Source organism: Lampetra planeri, chromosome 12, assembly GCF_965212315.1.
Source record: "Lampetra planeri chromosome 12, kcLamPlan1.2.h2, whole genome shotgun sequence".
NCBI lineage: Eukaryota > Metazoa > Chordata > Hyperoartia > Petromyzontiformes > Petromyzontidae > Lampetra > Lampetra planeri.
This window is the reverse complement of record NC_136118.1, coordinates 4,300,388-4,323,688: the sequence shown is the minus strand read 5'-3', so window position 1 is coordinate 4,323,688 and position 23,301 is coordinate 4,300,388. Positions and strand designations below refer to the sequence as shown.

The 23,301-nt window shown below is 39.5% G+C and overlaps 1 protein-coding gene across 3 annotated transcripts; it reads left to right on the top strand.

Moving 5' to 3' along the window:
• The first annotated feature begins 1,135 nt into the window (after positions 1-1,135).
• LOC144721540 (STE20-like serine/threonine-protein kinase) lies at positions 1,136-22,851 on the top strand. Of its 3 annotated transcripts, XM_078599225.1 has the most exons (24): positions 1,136-1,818; positions 9,389-9,553; positions 11,915-11,963; positions 12,069-12,218; positions 12,391-12,463; positions 12,700-12,894; positions 13,328-13,409; positions 14,361-14,483; positions 15,425-15,505; positions 15,704-15,866; positions 16,004-16,197; positions 16,320-16,505; positions 16,913-17,089; positions 17,552-17,682; positions 17,972-18,095; positions 18,210-18,389; positions 19,329-19,421; positions 19,675-19,746; positions 20,092-20,221; positions 20,352-20,476; positions 21,058-21,246; positions 21,369-21,494; positions 22,154-22,267; positions 22,394-22,851. In XM_078599225.1, exons 1-24 carry the CDS (start codon positions 1,672-1,674, stop codon positions 22,538-22,540), a joined length of 3,216 nt encoding a protein of 1,071 aa, XP_078455351.1. In that variant the 5' UTR covers positions 1,136-1,671; the 3' UTR covers positions 22,541-22,851. The 3 variants fall into 3 exon arrangements, with proteins under 3 accessions (XP_078455351.1, XP_078455350.1, XP_078455349.1); XM_078599224.1 differs by lacking the exon at positions 19,675-19,746 and having other exon boundaries at positions 16,004-16,176; XM_078599223.1 differs by lacking the exon at positions 19,675-19,746.
• Positions 22,852-23,301: the final 450 nt, after the last annotated feature.

Here is a 23,301-nt window from a genome sequence, read left to right as displayed (position 1 = left end):
ATTTCGTGAATAATTGGAGTTAAGCGGAAAATTGTTCCAATTATTCGAGAAATGTTCCCGTGTATTTGGAGTAAATTCGTTGAAAAATCTCTTGGTCGGACAGTCCCCGACTTACCAACAACGTACCCCGTTCTTGAAGCCTATTTGTAAATTGTCCGATTCGAAAGTCGGAACACAATAATGTACTTATTAAAATGCAGATATGCCAGTGTTATCAAATGTGTTAGGATTCAACAACAAAAAAAGGGGAAGCACTGTTAAAACGGATAAATAAGAAGAAATATTATACATTTGTACATTTGCGGAACCAAATCGTTACGCGGTTCGGTGCGCAAATGCGAGTTCACGTTCTCAAGTCGCACGGTAAAAAATAAATATGGGGCCGTCCATAAATGACGTCACGCGATCTTGGACGATTTTTGACCCCCCCCCCCCCTCGTTACACGGCGTCACAAAAAGTCAGACCCCCCTCAAATATGACGTCACAAAGCTATGCCCCTCCCCCCCAAAAAAAAACATGCTTCAAATCGCTTTAAACTATTGTCATTGTAGTGCGTATTTAATGTGGCGCTGCACTCTGATGTTCTAGGAGAAACATTTATAAAAAAGTCTATTTAATTAAGTAGAACGTGTCTATATTTTTTTTAAGTTGCGCATTTTGATGTGACGTCACATTTCTCAACCCCCCTCCTCGTCACACATCGTCATAAATGTCTGACCCCCCCCCCTAGGTGCGTGACGTCATTTATGGACGGCCCCTATCTTATAGTAGCTCGTTCGTAAGTGCGGATGCTCGTAAGTCGGGTGTTCGTAAGTCGGGGACTGCGTGCGATACGAATCGTGACGTCGGCGAGCCTCTGACAACACTTCACGCGCCCTCAAAGTGCACCTGGCCTGGCACAGGCGCGTGGAAACGTCACCGTCACTTGATATTGGTGTGACGTCATGCGTTCAAAGTTGTACACCGAATCTGAAGTTAACGACGTTTATAATCCCATGCGGCGCAACATTAACTATAGTATGACGTCATACAGCTTTAACGTTGTACCGAGTCCGAATGTAATGACGTCATGTCCACTGCGACTTACGTCATTTCTCCTCTTCTCACCCCTGGCGCGCATGCGCGGTGGCGCTCATAACGGACTCGCTCCTCCAGAGGCGTGCGCGGTCGACGTCGAGCGAAGGCGCTTCCCGAGATAACAACAACAACAGCAGCAGCCGCGGCAATTAATAAATTAGAGTGGAATTCGCCAATCGTACAATCGACCAACGCCGCATCCGACGGGCGGAATAGTCGGGGGCGCGAGTAGCTATCGAGCGATAGCCGCGAACGCGTTACAAGTTGCGGCGTGTTTACGTTGAACCTTAAATTAAACTTCTTGACCGTCTCCCGTCAAGTGGCGAGTTGTGGAGAGGGGCAGGAGAGGGCCACAAAGGCCTGGCCCGAGGCCTCCCTCTGCCTAACATAGCCGCATACTTATACCGGCGTTCTAAGCGGTCATCGGAGCATTGCCACCGTTGTGTGTGTGTATAGAGCGTCGTTTCTTATGCGTGGGGCGAACATTGATTGCAATCGGTGGGCTGACGGCAACATTACGTTCTGCCCTTCCTCATGAAGTTATTTCCCTACTCGTTGTTTCAGTAGCGTTGTAATCGTTAGTGGGCGCAGCAATGTCGTACTTTCGCAAGATCTTCAAGCTGGGCTCTGAGAGGAGGAAGCCGAAGCAGTACGACCATGTCCGGCGGGACGTGGACCCGGCCGAGCTGTGGAGTGTGATCGGCGAACTTGGTGATGGGGCCTTCGGAAAGGTCTACAAGGTGGGTTCCACCACCACCAGGACCACCATCATCAGACTCGACATCATCAACATCAGATTCAACATCATCAGACTCAAAATCATCAAACTCAACATCATCAGACTCAAAATCATCAGATTCAAAATCATCAGACTCAAAATCAATCATCAGATTCAACATCATCAGACTCAACATCATCAGACTCAAAATCATCAGATTCAAAATCAATCATCAGACTCAAAATCATCAGACTCAAAATCATCAGACTCAAAATCATCAGACTCAAAATCATCAGACTCAAAATCATCAGACTCAAAATCATCAGACTCAAAATCATCAGACTCAAAATCATCAGACTCAAAATCATCAGACTCAAAATCATCAGACTCAAAATCATCAGACTCAAAATCATCAGACTCAAAATCATCAGACTCAAAATCATCAGACTCAAAATCATCAGACTCAAAATCATCAGACCCATCACCATCAGATGGAGCTGTTGGGAATGCCTCTACAAAATGGTTATCATCATCATAATTTTTTTTATTTAAAGCTTTCGTGACTGCAGGGATTCATATTATTGGTTCTTTCAGTAAAGGCACGTAGAAGGGAAATAATAAAATAGAAAAAAAAATTATCACGACGTTTCGACTGCAACACAAGCAATCATCACCAGGTGTGAAATCCACAGCAAGAAAATTAGAAAAAGTGGCGGTTTTTCAAATTTTGTATTGTTTTATATTTTATTATTTCCCTTCTACGTGACTTTACCGAAAGAACCAAGAATATCATCATAATTGTTCACTTTTACCACAGAATCATCAGAATTATGAAAAGTATTTGATTAACTTCTCTATTACCATAGCGCGCATCGTCAAACATCAGAATTATATTATGTTTGACTGTCATCGTCTTCATCAAAATCGCCTTAACCATCGCAAATATAATTTCCCCTGCTGGATGGAGGCCTCCCCAACGCTATCGCCATCTCTCAGTCTGGCGATACCAGAATCCTGCGATTGATGTTGGGGAACGCCGTTCTCTCTTTGGTTTCTATTCTCGTCTAGCTGTCATACATTCTTCTTTTGCGGTGTGTCCTGCCTAAACTCACTTTTTTTTTAAACAGACCTTTCTGTCTGACTTCCATTTCTCCCTAGCTTGCGTTTGTTCTGTTTCTCGGTATATTTCATCCGTCCGCTTTCCGGACGTTTGCAATTGTCTCGCAGCCTTCGTGCCCCTGTTTGTGATCCGTGTCGTAGCCGGTTAGTGTCTGTGGGGAGGGGGCACTGATTGAACATTGTCTTCTTTTCGCCGCAAGGTCGGATCACTCATCCCAAACTTTGCCCTCACACACCCGGTGCAATGCAAGTTGCACGGACATTTTCTGTTCAGCTTAAAATGATGACATTTAAGTTGCGTGAGAATAGCGTTAGCCACGTTATGCGCCGGTATAATTACAATTATTTAGATGTCCCTTACCGGTATGGTAATCCACTTACAATCGCCAGGTTTCTAATTACAGTGGCTTTTTTTTATAAAAAAAAATGTGTTGGAATTTGTAAATCACTCCGATAAATGATCGGATATGTATTTATTCATAGTTGAATTAATAGTTGAGATTTTAAACGTGTTTTTTGCCCAATGGAAAAAATAACCATGTTCGATTGTTGTCAAGTGTCACGATATTTCGTGATTTAGCTATTTCGAATTTAGTGGGGAAACGGACGCTTGCAAACAGTGGCCACAAAAATCATTCATTCGAATCGGTGGGATTGTCAGAGACATAAATAGATTTATCTCAGTCACTGCTACTTCACAGCTTTAGTATTGGCACATGGTAAACATAAAAACAATCCAAGTGCTTCACACATTTAGCATTTATTAGTTTGCTTTGAAGATATATCTGCTAGAATAACAATGGGTTTCAATAGACTTCATTGTGTTGGCACGTTTTGTTTGTGCAAGGGGTTAAGTTTCAATTGGAAAATGTCAATAGGGATTTTGTAACCTGACTTGATGCATGCGTTGGATTGTGATCTTCACATTAAATTTACAAACTTTAGGCAGCTTGTACCAACTCAGGGATATTTAGAAGCTCCATATTTTGCTCATTTTTTGAGAGTATAGATTTCGAGACAACCGACGCATGTTACTCTCACAGTTGTATGCATTTGAAGAATCATGATTGTTGATTGAGTCATTAAAAAAATTATTTACATTTCGAGTTAGAACTTTTTTTTCGATCACAATAAAATGCCTTAACAGGAGACTGTAAAAAATGGGGCAATCGTTTTTCTACTTTAATCAACTTCATTATTCACATGCAACGTGTGGGACACGATGCATTATCGATAGTTCTTCATGCACACTCATTAACTGCACAAAAAGGTGTGCTTGCAAGTGGCCCACGCTACGTTGACCCAGTGAATCCCAGTTTGGCGCACACTGACACGGCAAACGTGTTTTCTCATGAATGATTCATTCAATGCTTGAATATACTGTATCGCCTTTCGGTAATGCTGAGGTTGAGCATTTTGCAGAACTGCTCATGTTGTACAGAAGCTGCATATTGCTAACAAAATGCATTGTCTTGGTGCCTTCCCTGACAAAATATTTAAGTTATTTTGGAAAATATTTAACCAAGCAAGAAGAGTGCCTTTGGAATGTGTATGTTTTCCAAACTTTGTTAAAGTGAATATTGAAAACATTTACATACTTAAACAATGTCATGCTTGGGTTATTTTTTAAACTGTATGTTATATTTTTTGTTCTCTGTTATTTAGGCTTTAACTATTTTATAGTTAGATTTTGTTTTCTTTGGGTTTTTTGGTAAAGTCACGTAGATAGCTTCAAAGAAAACAAAAAAAATAACAAACAAATGACTACATTTTGTTTCTGTCATTGTATTTAGTAAATCGGCCACAATATTGCCAAACACGGCCCTGATAAATCCTGTACTTGTCTCACTGAGCACATTTTTTTTCTTGTCGTTGACTTGCTTTATGAATTCCAACAACAGGCAATGGTAGTGGATGGAGTTAAGTTAAAAGCCAGGCTGATTGACACACATGGCTTACAATAGCCCAAGGATTAAAATCTTGTAAGGAGAGATGCAGACAAGCCCAAGAGGGAGTTGGAATGTTTCTCACCACTTGTCTAAGTGTATTTTGCTGTGTTTAACTATGACTGGACGTACGATTAAAGTAGCAGAATATCGAACACATCTACGTGAAAGTGAACATTCTAACCTCCGATTTATTTAGAAAGTTTCCACACTGTATACTCTTTAAGTACTTAAATTTGATACACCTATGATGCCGAACTATACTGCACAAGGTTACTGGCAAGCTATTGGAAGTCATGTTGTTTATTTTTAGGTGAGGATTCTTCGTGAATTTTGGATACACGTTACTGTAGTAGTAACCACTTAAGATCTGTGGGTTGGCTTTCCTGCTTTATTCTGTACACATTGTAAAGCATAGGCCGATTTTTGTGCATTCATATTCCTGGGAGAGAATGGATGGCTCTTTAATGAGAAGCAGAAGGGATTTGCAGGGAAGTGCATCCAGGAAGGAAGGAAGGAGCTAATGGGGAACACATGTCTCTGTGTACCAAGTTTTCACATGGGCCCTGTACACGCTGTCATCAGCCTATGGAACCTGAAACGTTCTGGCACAAGTCAGGAGAGATTTTTTTTAAAGTTACAGTGTTAAAGTATAACATGTAGGGGTTTTTTCTTCCAAAAACGGTTTAATCCCACTTTGATTAACAACATAGTGGCTTATGATGGGATATTGGTAATACAATAAGTACATTAGTAATAATTTACATCAAACAGGAATCTATATTTTATATTTGCAGGAATGTGAGCACAAAAATCGGTACTCGTTATTGAGTTATTATTGACTTGGTTTGACCTCATTGGGTTTTTTTCCCCCCAAAATTTTCCAAGCATTATGCTGTGTCAGTTTATTATGTATGCGTGTGAGATTGACTTACATTTTATTATTACTGTAACGTACCAGACAAGGGTTAAGCTGGCAGTTACTTTTGAAAGTAAATTATTTTACTCAGCATTTTTATACGCATGAAAGTGTCAGATGGTTTTTATCAGAATGTATGTGCGATCAAGTAATGTACTACATACATTAAACTAAACCACTGACTCGGCATTGCCACAAGCTGAGTACAGCAGATTTGGATTACTCTTGCGTTATGTGAAGTTGTCCTGATTTAGAGCCAGCTGGAAAGCATGTAGCATGAGCTTTTTAGTGATGCTGTTATCGTTGTTTTGCTTTTGTTTCCAAAAGTGGCCACGAGCCATTTAGTTAAAAAGTAAATCTTTTAATTCCTTAACATTTGTTTTGTAGGTAGGTATGTGGACTAGTTTTAGTTTTCCATTTGTGCAGTTTTCAGTGTGACACTGTATGTTGTAGCATTTTGTTTGGAATGGAGACTTAATTAATTTTAGTGGATTATATTTCTCTTATTAACTGTGCTTGCATCACACATACAAGTGCACGTGGTGTATGATTGTGTTGGCTTAAAAACATTGTACATGCATAAAAATATCACTGTAGTATGGTGATATCAGAAATATTTTATAAAATAAAGGCTATTATATCGGCAAATAAGATGAGATAACGTTTGGGGTGGTATTTTTTATGGCAAATACTGTTGACTTGGAAGTTGTATTTTATCTGTTGGCAGTTAAGTTTTATGGCCAGGAAGTCTGGGTTTGCACACTTTCCTGGTTACTGTTTTACAGAGTGCTCCTGGCCATCTATAGAAACACATCAGGTTTCCCTGACCATAACATTCTGTATTCTTCTGTATTCTTTGGGCCCTCATCTCAGAGAGAATAAGATTGCTCCGATTTGAACTTAATTTTAGACAATACTCTCTTGCAATCACACTTAACATTGACAGAAAAAATGTCTACATCTGATTGGGAACATGTAGATAACAGGATAGCCTCTTCAGCCGCCTCAATGTCAGCTAAATGCAAAGATAACCTGATTGCCAAGTTCAACCTCCTGTCCAAGAAGAAGCCAGATCCACACGTTAAAAAGTTAGACGTGACAAGATTGTTATCAATCAGAGTAACAGCCCAATTTCCAACAGCCTAAAATCGGTTCTAGCTAAAGGGTTGTATTTCGCAGTCACCCCTAAACACATCCCAGTTGATGATATCATTGCCCAGGTTGACGTAGCCCTTAAGAGTTTGGGACACATTCCTGCAGACATGGCACGATCGGAAATCGCTGCAATCCTTTAACGCTAAGACACCTATTAGCGACGTCAGTAAGGATGAGCGCTTTGAGCTTTCTCAACTAAAAAAGAGAGATGACAGTCATACTCTCAGCTGGGCAATGCCACTGTCACCATGGACAAAACCACATACAATAACAAAATTCAGGACCTACTTAATGATGGTAGCTATAATAAAATCAATAGAGATCCCACCAACCACATGGTTACGAAAACCAACAATATCACTGATTCGACATCTTTAATCGAACCAACCAAGCGGCTTTTCTTAAAACCCTCTGCTGCGAGACCACACAGATTTTATGACTTGCCAAAAATCCATAAAGAAGATACACCACTTCGACCTATCGTCTCCACCATTGACTTACAACCATTCACTGGTAAGACCACCTCAGCTGTACTTAACTCGGCTCACTTGGTATCGTTAATTAAGAACATCTCACTATCTCCAGCTGATTTGCTTGTCAGTTTCGATGTAGTATCTTTGTTTACCAAAGTTCCTGTGCCTGACACCATTGCAATCATTGAAGATTTGGTCCAACAAGGACTGAATGCTGACATACCGGCCCTGGTTAGACACTGCCTCACCAACACTTACTTCACCTGGAATGGAGCATTCTACAAACAAGTTGAAGGTACCCCAATTGGTTCTCCCTTATCTCCAGTTGTAGCCAATGTTTTCATGGAAAAGTTTGAGACAGATGCCATCCAGGCATCCACCCTACATCCTTCCTTGTGGAAGAGGTATGTAGATGACATGTTTGTCATCTGGCCACATGGCCTACCAGCTCTGGGCCAATTTTTCAACCACATCAATTCCATACACCCAGCCATCAAATTCACCATGGAGGTGGAAAAGGATGGCAAGTTACCATTCTTGGATGTTTTAATCGAAAATAGACCAGATGGCTTAATGGGACACTGTCTACAGGAAAGCCACCCATATGGATGCCTACCTAAAACCTGACTCCCACCACCATCCATCCCAGAAGAATTCCCTCATCAAAAGTCTACACCATAGAGCTCGATGTATTTCTGACCATCACCACCTAGCCAGTGAACTGGAACACGTACACCAAGCCCTCAAGATGAATGGATATTCAGACTACATAATTCGTAAAGCTATCACCCCAACTGTTAGGAAAGAACCATCTGAGGACCCAATCAAAACCATCACCTTGCCATACATAGCAGGGGTCACTAAAAATATTACCAAAATCATGAGCAAACACAAGATCCAGGTTCGATTCAACACAGTACATAACATTCGTGATCTGATCCCATCTATGAGGGATGTGATCCCTCACATGCAATATCCCGGCATCTACAAACTAAGCTGTGTCTGCGGCAGTAGTTACATTGGGGAAACTAAGCGACATGTCTCGGACCGTGTTCGTGAACATAAGGCAGATCTGAAACACGGTAGTACCAATACCTCAGCCGTGGCTGATCATTGTTTTAATGCTGTGGGCACACACTATATAGATTTTTCCAAGACGAAGGTACTCTGCAAGCCCACTGGCTATCGTTCATGAAGCCATCCAGATATATAAACACGGACACAATTTCAACCGAGAAGATGGGTACAAACTGAGCAATCATTGGAAGGACATTATTAACCAGTTTAAGTCATAATTGGCTGTGATGTTTCCATCCTACCTGCCGATGTTAGTAGTTATTTTCGACTCTGTAGTGTTACATTAACAGGTTAAATGTCTTTACATTAACAGGTTAAATATCTCATTAACACAGCCACTGTTGCTCGTTTTCCTCGATGTGGCGGTGGCTCTACGATCTTACATTGGCATGCTAATCTCTCACAATACAATGGCCACCTCCGCAGCTTCGTAGTCGTGGAGGTGGCTCTCTGATTTACCCGATCTTACATTTACATGCAAATTCCATCACTAGCGCCCGCCCACTTCGCTTATGACCCTTGGGCCACACCCATCTAAAACTTTTATAACATTCTGCCTCAGCAGCTCCCCCTCTATTTTTTCACCTGATGACGATTGCTTGTGTTGTGATTGAAACGTCGTGATATTTTTTATTATTTTTTCTATCTAAGTGGCTTCATCGAAAGACCCAAATAATATGAATTCCTGCAGTCACAAAAGCTTTAAGTCAAAACATAACATTCTGATTACTGTCTGTATTTCTTCGTTCATGGTACGCATTTAATTGTAAATTAGAATTAAATATAATTCATTGTACTCTATATATACATATATAATCATACTCGGAGTAACGGATAACGTTTTGTAAAATATTATGTGTAGTTTGATTCAGATTTTTTTATAATACTGGACTGTTGTTTCAGGCCCAAAACAAGGAATCAGGTGTGCTGGCAGCTGCAAAGGTGATTGAGACGAAGAGTGAAGAAGAGCTGGAGGACTACATGGTTGAAATTGAGATATTGGCCCTTTGTGACCACCCTAATATTGTGGGACTCCTCAATGCCTTCTACTATGAAAACAAGCTATGGGTAAGGCTATTTTAGTAGCAGTTGGGTGAACACCTGATTCTTATACAATTCCCCAACCTTATTCCTTTATTTTCATATTACCAAAACATAACTCTGTATTTCATTTGGGGTATATGTGGAACGAACGCAAGAAGACATCACACTGCTTGATAACATACCTGCAAATTTTGTCTGATAGAATCATACATTTCAAAGTAAAACATTAATAACGTCTTATTGTTTTATTCGTTTGAACACATATCAATGATCAAATTAATAATGATGTTTTAGTGCCCTTTGTTAATCCCCTGTTGGATGAAGACCTGAAGTGGTGAAGTATGGTCAAACCCTAACCCCCCTCATTACTAACGTGACACATCATGTCAGTCATGGGTTTTTTTTATCATACTATAACTTCTGTTAATTATTTTTTTATCAAACCATAACGTCTACAAAAATATGAAGATAATTTTCACAGCGTTAACGGATTTGTACCAAGTTGATCCAAAGCATCAACTCCTCTAAATATGATTTACGCTATAGAAGAGTTGTTTAGGTTTGGTTTGTGGAGCACTGAGACGACACATGTCGATGACTGTTCAGTGTGGAATTGGTGAAGAGGGGAGCTGCTTCAGCTATCCTCTCTCCACTAATGATAGCCGTGACTGGGAATTTAACTCAGTTCGCAAATCTCATAGTGCAGTGCACTAACCACTGCTCCCCGCTTTTCCCAAAAATGTGTCATTATAATACAGTGCAGTAATACCGCTATGGCAGAACTATATTGTTTTTCAGCCTTTGGCCAGTCTTATCAATGCAGAAAGATCAACTCTATATCAGCTGCAGGGAGGGTAGTGCCTGAGAGTCTGGTTAACTTTAATGAGAAGATATTATGTGAATACAGTAAATTAGAAAAACTATACTGCGTATGTAATTTGTTGTAATACATTTGTATTCTGTTATGTAAGCTTTTAAACGTGTGGGCCTAAGGTTGATGTATTTGCATAAACAACACGCATAAACAACTGAATTCAAATATTTATGACTCGTGTTTTACCTGTCTAAGCTGTAAGTCATCAATATACATCAACAGTTCAACATGTTACTGCTGGTGTGGTTTACATTTGCACTACTCCAGAGGTTTATCACTGGGTCAGCGATTTGTCACAGTGTTTTAAACATGTTTAGGCTGTGTGTATCATGTCAGGAAGGCAAAATGCTCTCCTGGGTTTATACAGAATCCGCGTTGCTAAAAGCTTTTGACCAAACCCGTTTTTTTGTAATGGCCACATTCTTTCTGTGGTGTTCCCCCGCTATCCTGTTGCTAGGGCTGGTGTGGGGTGTAACACAAGGACTTTATTATATCTGTTTTAAATGTGCAACCCAGTGTGATGGATGTGGGTTTTTTTACAAGCCTCGTTTCATGGCCTTTATAGAAGCTCTGGTTTTGACTGTAAACAGAATGTCATCCCTCCCTCGCTCATGTATAAAGTGCCTTCATTAATTGTGTGCCAAAAACATGATGAATAGTACCTTCCTTATTGTTTTTTTAATAGTCACAACTTTCTAACATTGTTGAAATGCTTTCCAGTTAATGTATTGGTTAACAGCTCTTAACATGAGAATTTGTGGATTTTCCTTTTTATTTTCAAATGGCATTTTAGTCAGCCATGCAAAAATAAAATCACTGGAGTCATCAGCCACACCCAAATATTAGGAAATTATTAATGTGTGCAACCATGACTACAGATTAGAATTTGTTTCTGGGTAAATAACCCTCTGATGTTTACGCGATATGGAATTTTAATTTTGACGGGTATATGCAACATTACGTTAAAGTCATGAATATTTTCAATAATGCACACTTATGCGATATTACGCATGAACTAATAGAGCCTTACATTTTAACGAATATTTTCCTTTGATTAGTTATAAAACATTACTTTGCCTTATGTAAAATTAAACAATTGATAATCGCTACAAAGATGAAAAAAACACCTGAGTGGGTGTTTTACAATCATAATAATTGAAAAACAGTTTATTTCGAAGGAATATACTGGAAGGAAATAAACTGTAACGTAGTTTAGTGGTACACATTTCCAAACACAACCTCATGGACCCGAATGATCATGTGACCGCTCCTTCACTGCACAATCAGCAATCTTGCTGTCATGTGAACACAAGCTGTGCAGTACAATTGCTTTGTGTATTATTACGCATTTAATTAAATTGGAATGCATAATTCACATTTGATAATTGCGTGAAACACTAAGCAACAGCAACACACAGCTTATCTTGAACGCTCTGTAGCAATGGAAATATATTTTTTTATTACGGAATATTTGTGGTTTTGCTAATATAATTTATTTGTTTGCTTAACAGATTTTCATTGAATTCTGCCCTGGAGGAGCTGTAGATGCTATTATGCTTGGTGAGTCGTACAGATCCATTCCATGTTTTACGATGAGATATCACAAAATTATCTTTCTCGCTTTTGGAACTAATTTTTGTAAAATCTGTATTCTTTGTGCATCAGAGCTGGAGCGTGGGTTGGCGGAGCCTCAGATTCGTGTGGTGTGCAAACAGATGCTGGAAGCATTGAACTACTTGCACACTCACCGCATTATCCACAGAGATCTGAAGGCTGGAAACATCCTGCTTACCTTCGAAGGAGATGTAAAACTAGGTGGGCTTGCACCAGTCTTAATGAAGCAGCAGCAACAATCAATTATATGCTTTAATCGTTGACAGATTTTGTCAAGGTTATTTGTTAAGACAATGCATACGAATGAAAACAGTCTTCAGATATTTCATTAAATTGTTACTCATCATTAATTTGGATTACATTCTTATTGCAGCTGACTTTGGGGTATCTGCAAAAAACACAAGGACGTTACAACGCAGAGATTCGTTTATAGGGACCCCATATTGGTGAGTTTTCCCACCATCCGGATTACATTGTTACGATGTATTAGTGTGCATATTTATCTGTAATCACTGGTAAGTTGTGTTCGCATGTCTATTTAATCTATGATTTTGAAATTGTAAACATTGGGTCAGGGTTATTCAACTATTTATCTTGGTGGGCCATAAAATAAAATTGCCACGTACTGTTGTGATGTGTTATTTTAGATAATTATTTGTGTCTGTGCCGATATTTGTTTTAGGATGGCTCCAGAAGTGGTGATGTGTGAAACTATGAAAGACGCACCGTATGATTACAAAGCTGACATCTGGTCCTTGGGCATTACTCTCATTGAGCTGGCTCAAATGGAACCACCCAACCATGAACTCAATCCAATGCGAGTCATGCTGAAGATTGCCAAAAACGATCCACCCTCGCTTTCCTTCCCATCTAAATGGTGAGACTCATGTGTTTAACATTGACTTCAATTTACTGGAATTTTTGTATCAACATTTCCTATTGTTTTGTTAAAATTTAACTTCTCTACTCTGAAAAATTTCTGACTGTGTGTGTGTTTGTGTGAGTCATAGGAGTTATCTGTTTCCACTGTATAAATAGTGTGTAACTAAGGAGATGCAAACAACACAAGATTATGAAAAATAATGTACAGAGCTTTGATTGTAATCTATAGCAAACTATGCAGGTCATTAAATGTCGAGCAGTGAGTTTAGTTATGAATACTATTTATCTTTAATATGGGATATATAAGCTTGTTTTAGTTTGATTAGCACTAATATATTTCACACTTCAAAAATATATATATTTTTAAAATGTATTACATTTTAATGTGCACATGAATGGTTTTATTTGTCTTCATCGTCTATTTTTAGGTCCGCAGAATTCACTGACTTTCTGAAGAAATGTCTTGATAAGAATCCCGAGACAAGATGGAATGCAATCCAGTTATTACAGGTAGATGCTTTGTGGTCACATCATGACATTTTAAAATGAGCATCTCAGGAGCTTACCAAAAAGCATGTCTGTTTTGACTGGAAACTATTTTTAGAAAAATATAATCACAACATATGTAGTTTGAAGCAAGAACTAGTAGCTCAGTGGGTTTTAGCTGGTAATAGAAAAATAGTTTAGTTGCAATTTATTTATTTATTTTTCTACCTTTCCTATACTTTGCACGCCTATTGTTTTTTTATTGTTGTACATTTGTAAGGACAGTACGGGGCATGTAGGGACAGTACGACTCCCTGTGGCCATGATTACTAATGAACGTAACAGGAACAGACAGTCACGTTAGGGTAATGTGGGACCTAAGTGGTCACTTATAATGATTGATGCCACAAGCTTTGACAGTAAGCATGGGACCTAACGGTCGTAAATTGTAATAATGGCAGAGACATGCAGGGCCAGGTGCGGTGACAGAGGGTTCGGGGAATAGGGGCGTGGCCGGGTCGTGAGGGGGATGAAAGCCAGCGTTAACCGGGGCTCTGGGCTGCTGTTGTGGGGGAATTGCCGTCGCCGTCGTCACCTTGGAGCGGGTCGTCTTCATCATCCTGGAGTGGGCACCTTGTAGTCTTAGATGGCTAGAGTTATGTTGTCTCAGAATAGAGCTAAGTTATCCAAGTGTATATAGTCACTCGCGGTTACTCGTTAAGTTATCAGTGAGTCGGCGGACTTTATTCATAATAAATATACATATAACTGAACAAGACGGTGTCTCTGAGAGCTATATTACACATTTTTGGCCCGCCCCCACTGGACATCCATGAAAAGAGCCCTGTAGCTCATTGGATTTTTCCAGGATAAATGAAAGATTCTGATCATACTTTTGCCAAGCGTATGGTACTGAATTTTGAAGTGCCCCCTATCAGTGTAAACAAATACGCTGTGGGATTGTCTTTGTTTCAGCACTCTTTTATTAGCGGTGTGGACAGCAACAAGCCTCTACGGGAGCTGATCGCAGAAGCAAAGGCTGAGGTCATGGAGGAGATTGAGGAAGACAATGAAGAGGAGGACATGGAGACACCTTCTGTACTTGTTTTTTTTTATTTTTACGGAAATAACATTCTTACCATTCAGTGTTTTTTATACATGCATTGTGATTTAATAGCGCATTCTTCTTTTGCAAGTAGCATTGTATGCGTAGTGTGCATCAAGCTTGTGTACAGCTATATTGACAATGATGCAAAATCATTAGCTGATAATACTCTTCCATCTTTATTATAAATACCACGTCATAACAACATTTTTATAAATAAAAAAGAAAACTTTGACCATCTCACACACATAGTAAACTTAGCAAAGTTAGCATATAGTTTAGTTTCTGATTCTAAGGCACCATTTGTTCATTAAGACACAACAATTAGCTTACTATTTTTTTATGCAATTAGTCATTTAGTACACTGATTGTTCTCATCAGTAAGCTGGACATTAGGTTGGTGTGAATTTTATTACAATATTGCTCTCAAAGCCCTTAATTTTGATGTGGGTTTTCTCTGGATACTTCAATATTTACCCACATGTCAAACGTTAATGGAATTGGCCAAACATCCCAACTATGGAACCTCCTGAAAAAGTCATGAGACTTGGTGAGGCATTCTTGGGTATATATAAAGGTCATTATTACATATTCAGATTATTATTGTATCTATATTATATTGCACAAGATCACGAAATTCTGCCATGTGGATGTGTTGTAGCTCATGCCTTGACAATGAAGCACACTGGAGTGAATGATCCATTACATGTGGAGCCTAATAGCTGTGTTAGCACAGCAGTACTTACTTGATCATTATAACTATTGTATCACCTAAGAATAGTTAATTATAGTTTTACCTTAGTTTAAAAGTCATATACTGTATACAAAATGGGATATAATTTATTTCCATACTATTAAAATGCCCAGTTTCCACGTGAATTTGACCATTGTGATAAATTCAGTTGTTTGTTAATGTTTACATTTTCTTTTCCAGCCAGGAACAGGGCATAAGCGAGCTCCTTCGGATATCAGTGTGGCAAGCTCTGAGGATGAAAAACTGTCGCAACAGTCACCGGTGAGTATATGTAGCTATTAAAATGTATTGTGTTATGTTACAAGGAAGTAGTCATAGTTTGTATTTGTCGAATACAGTCGACCACAGTTTTTGAAATTAATAAAAGGAAACGATTTAATATGTGGTAAACATAATGCATTTTTGTGTTTGGCTTTGTTGGCTTTTTTTTTTTTACAAAATCTTGTTTTTTAACTGCAGGTACGGGGATTAGCATCTGTTACTGAAAATAATGAAGAGGAGCAGGAGGCAGCTGAGCAGCCGGAGACTGATGGGGATGGTCAGTTACCAATGGATGAATCTACCACAGTAGAAAATGGAATTTCTGAAAAGTCTACAAGTGGCAAGGATCAGCAAGAAAATGGTAAGATTTTAATATATTTTAAAAATATTTTTGTAAAAAGTGGAAATCGTTGTGTTCGGTAATATGAAGCAATGTACATATATGCATTCTTTTGTTCTCAAGTAGGGTCTCAATATGACTAACATTGCCATTAACAGAGAATGAAGAGGTGGGTGATGAGACGAGCGAGCGATCGTTGTCAGATGAGGGGATTGGGAGCAGTGAGGGAGAACGTGCGGAGAGTGACCGGTCTGCAGAGCCTCACGTGTCTGACGAAGATGCAACTCCCATAATGGAACAATCCACAGCAGACCTGGCCTTGGCGGACAAGGTACGGAAAGAGTGTTCTGAGGTAATCAACATTCAAGTGAGACAATTGTAAAATTATATTTTTCCGTCAAATTTCTTGCATCTTAATTACGTTCAGTCGTTTCAATATATGCCTCAGTAATTAGTCTGTGATTGGCTTTCTAGGCTGAGAATTCCCTGCCTGAAGCAACTGAGCCTACGGAAGAGCCCAGGATGGATAAAAGCATGCCGAATGACCAACCTGAGTCCTCCATTATAACAGCTTCTGTAACGGAGAACTCTGACAAGCCTCTCAACTTCCAGGAAAGAGAAGCTGATGTACAAGAGACGGGCGAAGCCAAAAATATAAAAGTACGATATTGCATTATAGATATTTATATATGTATGACTACATACATTTTTTCAAGAATATTCTTTAAAATCGTGCAATTGTTTCCATTGTACATTTCAGATTAGATGCGACCTCTAACTAACAGGCCAACTCGGCACACTTATACATTTCAGGAATAAAAAATGTGTGTGGGCAAATGTATGCAATAGATGGTGCACTTCTAGTGAAATATTAGCATTGATAATACAGGACACTACACCAATGTCTGACATGTAATATTATTATGTACCATTAAATCTAATCCTCATTATAATGCACGTTCAGTGTTCCTTGATTTAGAGTGCAAAGCTGATCAAAGGCTCTTGTTTAATTAATGCTTGTCAGAATGTGGGTGTGTAACTTACGTTTTTATCTTGTGTTTACACAGGGAACAGAACTTCCAGAGTCTCCGTCTCTTTTATCAACTGGCAGTGAGCGGAGGGATAAAGAGCGAGACTCGGACTCTGGAAGTCTGTCCATGTCAGACAGCACCAGTGGAGATCTCAACCTCTCCATTTCGGCCACCATCACCCGCAATCGAGAAACTGGCTCAATTTCGATCCAGGCAAGGCCCCTAATATTGTGGTTATTAAGTGAACGTAATGAAAAAAATGTCACGTATAAAATTAATTGCGTGCTCATTCACGGATGACCGATATGTAATGAAGATAGGAAAGTTATTTCGTATATCTCAGGAATAGACTTGGTGTCTGATTCTCATTGTAAAATATACTTTATTTGTGCCACTGCCTATGGGCCCTCTGAGCTGATGGTTTCCAGCAGAATTTAATGAAGCTGGTAGACATTTTTTCGTGGATAAATGGCATTATCTATCGGTTATATACTAAAAAAACACTTGAATTCTCATCTATTTAATAATGCCATTTGTTGCTTGATGTTTTGGGCCTCTGAGCCTGTGTTCAGCAACTGTTTAAAAAAATAATTTCAAACATGTATGGGTCTAATGCAAGCAAATTTGTTTTTAACGTGCAATTATAGTTAAACTATTAGTTGAACCTTTTTTCAGGAGTCGCACAAACAGAAGAAGACGCTCAAGAGGACGAGAAAGTTTATTGTTGATGGAGTAGAGGTCAGTGTGACAACAAACAAAATAATTAATGAAGATGAGAAGAAGGATGAAGATTTAAGATTCCTAAGGTAAGCTATGATCATGGTCCAAAAACAATTACTAGAGAAGTGTACTTCTTGTGTATTTATTACCGTGATACAATGCACACCCGCAATACTAATTCATGCTTGGCTGTGTTGTTAAAAAATAATGTATTGATAGTCCTGAGGCACCAATTGGATGGGGTTCTGCTTGACTGCACTTTTAATCTAGTATTGGATTTTTTTTTAAATTGTTAGCGTCAGCAAAGCTTGGATGAAATCTAATGTAACTTGGGTTAACGCCGTTCGCTCGTGCCTGTGTGCATTCACAATGAAGGCGACAGGAGCTGAGAGAATTGCGGTTGCTTCAAAAGGAGGAGCAGCGCTCCCAGGCCTTGCTCAACGGAAAACTCATGCAGCAGCGTGACCTCACCATTCGTCGCTTCGAGACGGAGATGTCTGTGAGTGCAGCGTGCGGTTTCAGTCGAAGAAAAGCTTTTCGTCATCCACACAATCCATGAGGCGGGCTGACTTAAAAATGTTATTTAAATTCAAGGCTTCTGTTTTGGTGGCAGGCGAAACGTCGCTACTTTGATGGGGAAATTGAGAAACTGGAACGGGAGCAGAAGCAGCGCATCGAGAAGATGGAGCAGGAGCACACGGCTCACCTACGTGAGGAGGCCAAACGCATCAAGGCAGAGCAGGACCGGGATCTTGCCAAGTTTCATGAGACACAGAAGCATCGCAAGAAGGAGGTAAGCGGACCCCAAACTGGACTGCCTGTCTAATGTGTTGAGTGCAAATGCAGCTGGGCCAAACAGAATTAGATTATTTGCGATCAGTAAGTGTTGGTTTTCGTATCTCTTTAAAGGTTTGTAAAAACACGTTAGTGTTTACATTGACAGGTTTTAATTATCAAGATTTCATGTAACTTTAAGCTTTTTGTAGACTTTGTAAAGTTTTTTGTAGTCGCACCATCACAGTGTTATTAACAATTGTTAAGTGCATCACGTTATTTAATCTGCACGTAACTCATGTGGTTTAGGCTCCTGTTTCACACTTATCGTTATTGCAATAATAGCAGGGTGCCACGGTGGTGAGATGTTAACTCCCTCGCCTGGTATGCTAAGGAGTTACGTATGGTGCGAAAGACGTTCTACATACATACAGGTCGTGGGTTTGGTCCCGACCTTGATGCCTGTATATTTAGATTTTGTATGTTCTCCCTGTGGTTGTGTGGATTTTTTGCTGGGTCCTCCAGTTTTTCCCTCCACCTTCAGAAACATGCGTTTTAGAGTATTTGGCTGCTATACATTTCCACATGATGAGCTGCCACTTCGTTGAGCTATCATTTGTGGCCAGACTGCTTCTGAAAAACAGCCATATAGCTCAATGGGCCTTAACTGGTGAGATAATAATAGGTGTATAAAGCAGTATAAATTATGTGCATGTTTCTTTGTGGTGTGTCCTTATTATGCATGTCGTGTTTTCTCCTAGTTTCAACCATTATTTTCTTTCCTTTGAAAAAAAAAAATCCATTAAAAATACTTTGAACAAATATATTTTCCCCGTTGTGCTTCAAGTGAAACCACTTCAAACCACTTGGCATGCTGGTTTGGTTTAATTTTGGTGTGAAGTGTGTACCCTACTCCTGTCAACTTGTCCGTCCCCCTTTTCCGTAATGCATGATTTAGGTTAAGAGCGAGGTGGAAAAACTGCCCAAATCAGTGCGAAAGGATGCACTGAAAAGAAAGAAGGAAGAGCTTGTGCAGACACAGCAGAATGAGGTAAAGAATATGCTGATATTAAAATTATGCCAGTTAGACAAGCCACAAGAAAACGATTCAAATTTAAATGGTATCTGCTGTGTATGTTGATGCTTTCATAGCATGCATCACAAGCAGTGCCTTCTACTTCCCACCTCGTTCATCCTATTTCCTATTACTGCGGTTTGGTTTTGCTGTGTGACAATGTGGTATGAACCATAAATGAAATGAGCCCAGGGTTTAGTGCACACAAATAGAACATTGACATTTACAGGATGTCGCGCAAGCTGTGGTGAAGTCGTACCACATTTCCTCCAGCATTCTCATCGGTCTTCAGTCGAGAGATGTAAGAACCAGGCGTGTGTAGACTTGATTGGAATTTTGTCTGATAGAAGTTGCAGTGTTTGCAGTGCAGGAACCCAAAACTTTTTTGATTGCAGTGAAACTTGATTCCATATAATGAGCAACTGGGTTGGATTACTGTTCAATGGTAAAATGAGATTGCAAAATCATATAATTTAATTTGAAACCTGATCAATGTTGAACACGTATATAATATTTGTGTGTGTGTGTGTAAATGTTGCATGCTGATGGTTTGCAATACATTTTTTTAAGTTATCGTGATTGAGTGTTTAAATCTTTACATTAAATATATAATTGTGATCAAACCTCGATGCTGTGGCCCTTTAAGGAACAAGAGTTCATCAGCAAACAGCAGCATGATCTCGACGGATCCCTTAAGAAACTGATTCAGCAGCACAAGCAGGAGGTTGCTGATGTCGAAAGGGAATTCCTCAACAGCAAACAACAGCTGTTGAGAGGTAGAATGGCCTCCGATGTACACCCGTTGCACATTCACAAACTGCATGACATTCCTGTGTATCCAATACCGTATGTTGTACAACTCTTACTGCGTATAATATAACATTTGTCTGTGTGTGTGAATGACAGAAAAAGAAGCTTCAATCTGGGAGTTGGAGGAAAGACACCTGCATGAGAAACACCAATTATTTAAACAGCAACTGAAAGACCAATATTTCCTTCAGAGGCACCAGTTGCTAAAGAGGCATGAAAAGGTATGGCAGACTCTCCAGAAACTATAAACGTAATGAATCAACTATGCGACTGTCAAAGACTACATGGACATTTATATTTGGTTTTCTTTCCAATGTAACGTGACTGACATTGTTTATGAATTGATAAACATTGACTTAATATTGTAAAATATTTTGTAGAACAGTTTAAAGTCAGTGATTTCCTTCTGTAGCTCAGCCACATGCTTGTTTATCTCCAATTCATAACCCCTAAGTTAATGGTGGAAATTCCTCATTCTTATGCAGGGACAAATAATTATATAGATAACTACTGTTGACCTGTGAAAGTGATAGTTTACTAACCCAGTGGGTTTAAGAACAGATTCAACTTCTCACAATGATTTGAGTTTGCTACCTGAATTTTGTGAACTGTACAACTAACCCTTGTTACCACCTGTATGGATCATGTTTTGATCCAAGATATTTATTTTCAAAGTATGCCATTTGAAGTGTTCCTTTGGCCTTGACGTCGTATTTTGCAGCTGGTAGAAATTCTCATCTACTCGTCTCTGTCCTTGGATGGCTTTCTTTATTACGTATGTGCGTGCCTTTTGTGTACAAAGGAGCTGGAGCAAATGCAGCGCTATTCTCAGCGCATGCTGGAGGACCTGAAGGCCCGGCAGGCCCAGGAGCGAGCACGCCTTCCGAAGATCCAGCGCGGGGAGGCAAAGACGCGCATGACCATGTACAAAAAGAGTCTTCGCATCAACCCCATCGGTTCTCCAGAGCAAGATCGTGAAAGAATCAAACAGGTTTTTAAAAAATGTCAACAATTAACTGGTCGTCTGTTGCCTTGTAAATTCTACGGTTGGCAGCATCTTGTTGGTTGATTTTATGATTGTGTAATTTTTTTCTGTGATGTTTTTTGTTGTAGTTTGCCCAGCAAGAGGAGAAGAGGCAGAAAGCCGAGAAGCAACAGCAGGCGCAGAAGCACGAAAACCAGATGAGAGATCTGCAGATGCAGTGTGATGCTAATATACGTGAACTTCAGCAGTTACAGGTATCCTATATTTTATTTACTCGTGATAAGCTTAATATTTAACAATGAAATCACGTATTTTTTCCTATACTACCCTTCAAAAAAATGTTTTGGTGATGTGCCCTCTAAATTTCACATGGATTTTTTATAGTGCCTTACATTGTTATATAAATTGGTTACAATTTGGGAAATGGCCCTTCTACCATGTGCTACGAGGAATTTCCATTTAAAACTTCACCAAAGATATATATTTATTTTAAGGCAGTTTTATTGACCAAATGGGATTTTGTCATTGATTGTGGACTGCTGATAATGCTGCAGCATCACCAAATAATTATTTATTTTAAACATTACGCAAAAGTCATGTTTTATAAGTGCGGCAAATAATGTAGCATGTCTGAGATGGGCACCCCTAACTGTAACCGACATGTCCCTCTAGCCATCCGAGTACACTTTCTCCCAGCTTGTCTTGAGATGGGCACTACCATTCTGGCCTTCTTCGTCATCGCCTCATTTCTGACCCGATCTAAATTTAAAACTCTTTTCTTTAGAACTCCTTTTTGTTTGTTGTTCTTTCCCCCGCACCTCCGATTAACACGGTTGGCTATGTACGGTCCGAAATAAGTTCAACATACACACATGGGTACGTATGATCCAGTTTAATTTTGCTTGTGGTTTAGAATGAGAAGTGTCACCTACTGGTGGAGCATGAGACCATGAAGTTGAAGGAGCTGGATGAGCAGCACACCCAGGAGCTGAAGACGTGGCGCGACAAGCTTCGCCCACGCAAGCAGGTGGAGCTTGCGCACACTCGCGTGCAGATGTTTGTCCCGTGTTACGGTATTCAATCATAAAGACGTTTAATGCTTCCGTCGACCTGACCACGTTACCTAACCTGCCAATGCCATGCCCCTCCGTAGGCACTGGAGGAGGAGTTCGCACGAAAGCGGCAAGAGCAGGAGATGTTTTTTGCCACGAGTGGCGAATCGGAGTGCTTGAACCCCAGTGCCCCCAGCCGTATCGCCAAGTTCTACCCAGTCACGACCTCCCAGTCAACTGGCTTCTGAAAAAAATTCTGCTGGCTGTTGACACTGGAATGCAGATGCTTACTAATTTAAAATCATATTTTTTTGTACTTGCAGAACATTTATCACACAAAAGCCTTGTGTAAACTGTGATTGTTGACTTGGATAACATTGTAGCAAACTGTTAATCGTACCATTATTTTTTTAAACTTCAACTACATTACTGTCTCCATTTTAAAATGTATTGTCATAATCTTGGTTTCCAAGCGAACACTTTGAAAATGTTATAGTTTGACATTGGTCAATTGATAAACAATATCGGACAGTGTAGCATCTCCAATTCATAACCACATTGGAAATATCAAAACACATTACACATGTTAATGCTTTATGTAATGTTGAGAAATTTAAAGGGTGTGATATTAAAATAATTGAACATTATTTGACGGGCTTATTTTACAAAACCACAGTAATGCATTCCTAACTTTTCAACCAGATGTGGAATTGTTTACTCTTGATTGCAGTTAAGCTTTTAACAGTTGTTTGTTTCTAGATGCGAATTATAGAACTATACCCTCCCACCTGAACCTTGCTTTGAAATCCCCTTCCAAAGTGGTCATAGCTATAGCCTGACAATTAAAATGAGCCAAGGGAAAATGCATAATCTATGCTAAGAATAATGGACAGGATGGAACTTTACTATAAGGTTTGGGTGGGACAGGCTTAAGCAGCAAATTTTTGACGTAATTTGTAAAGCGAAATAATAAAATGACATCAATGGACAGTATTAAAAGCACATGGAA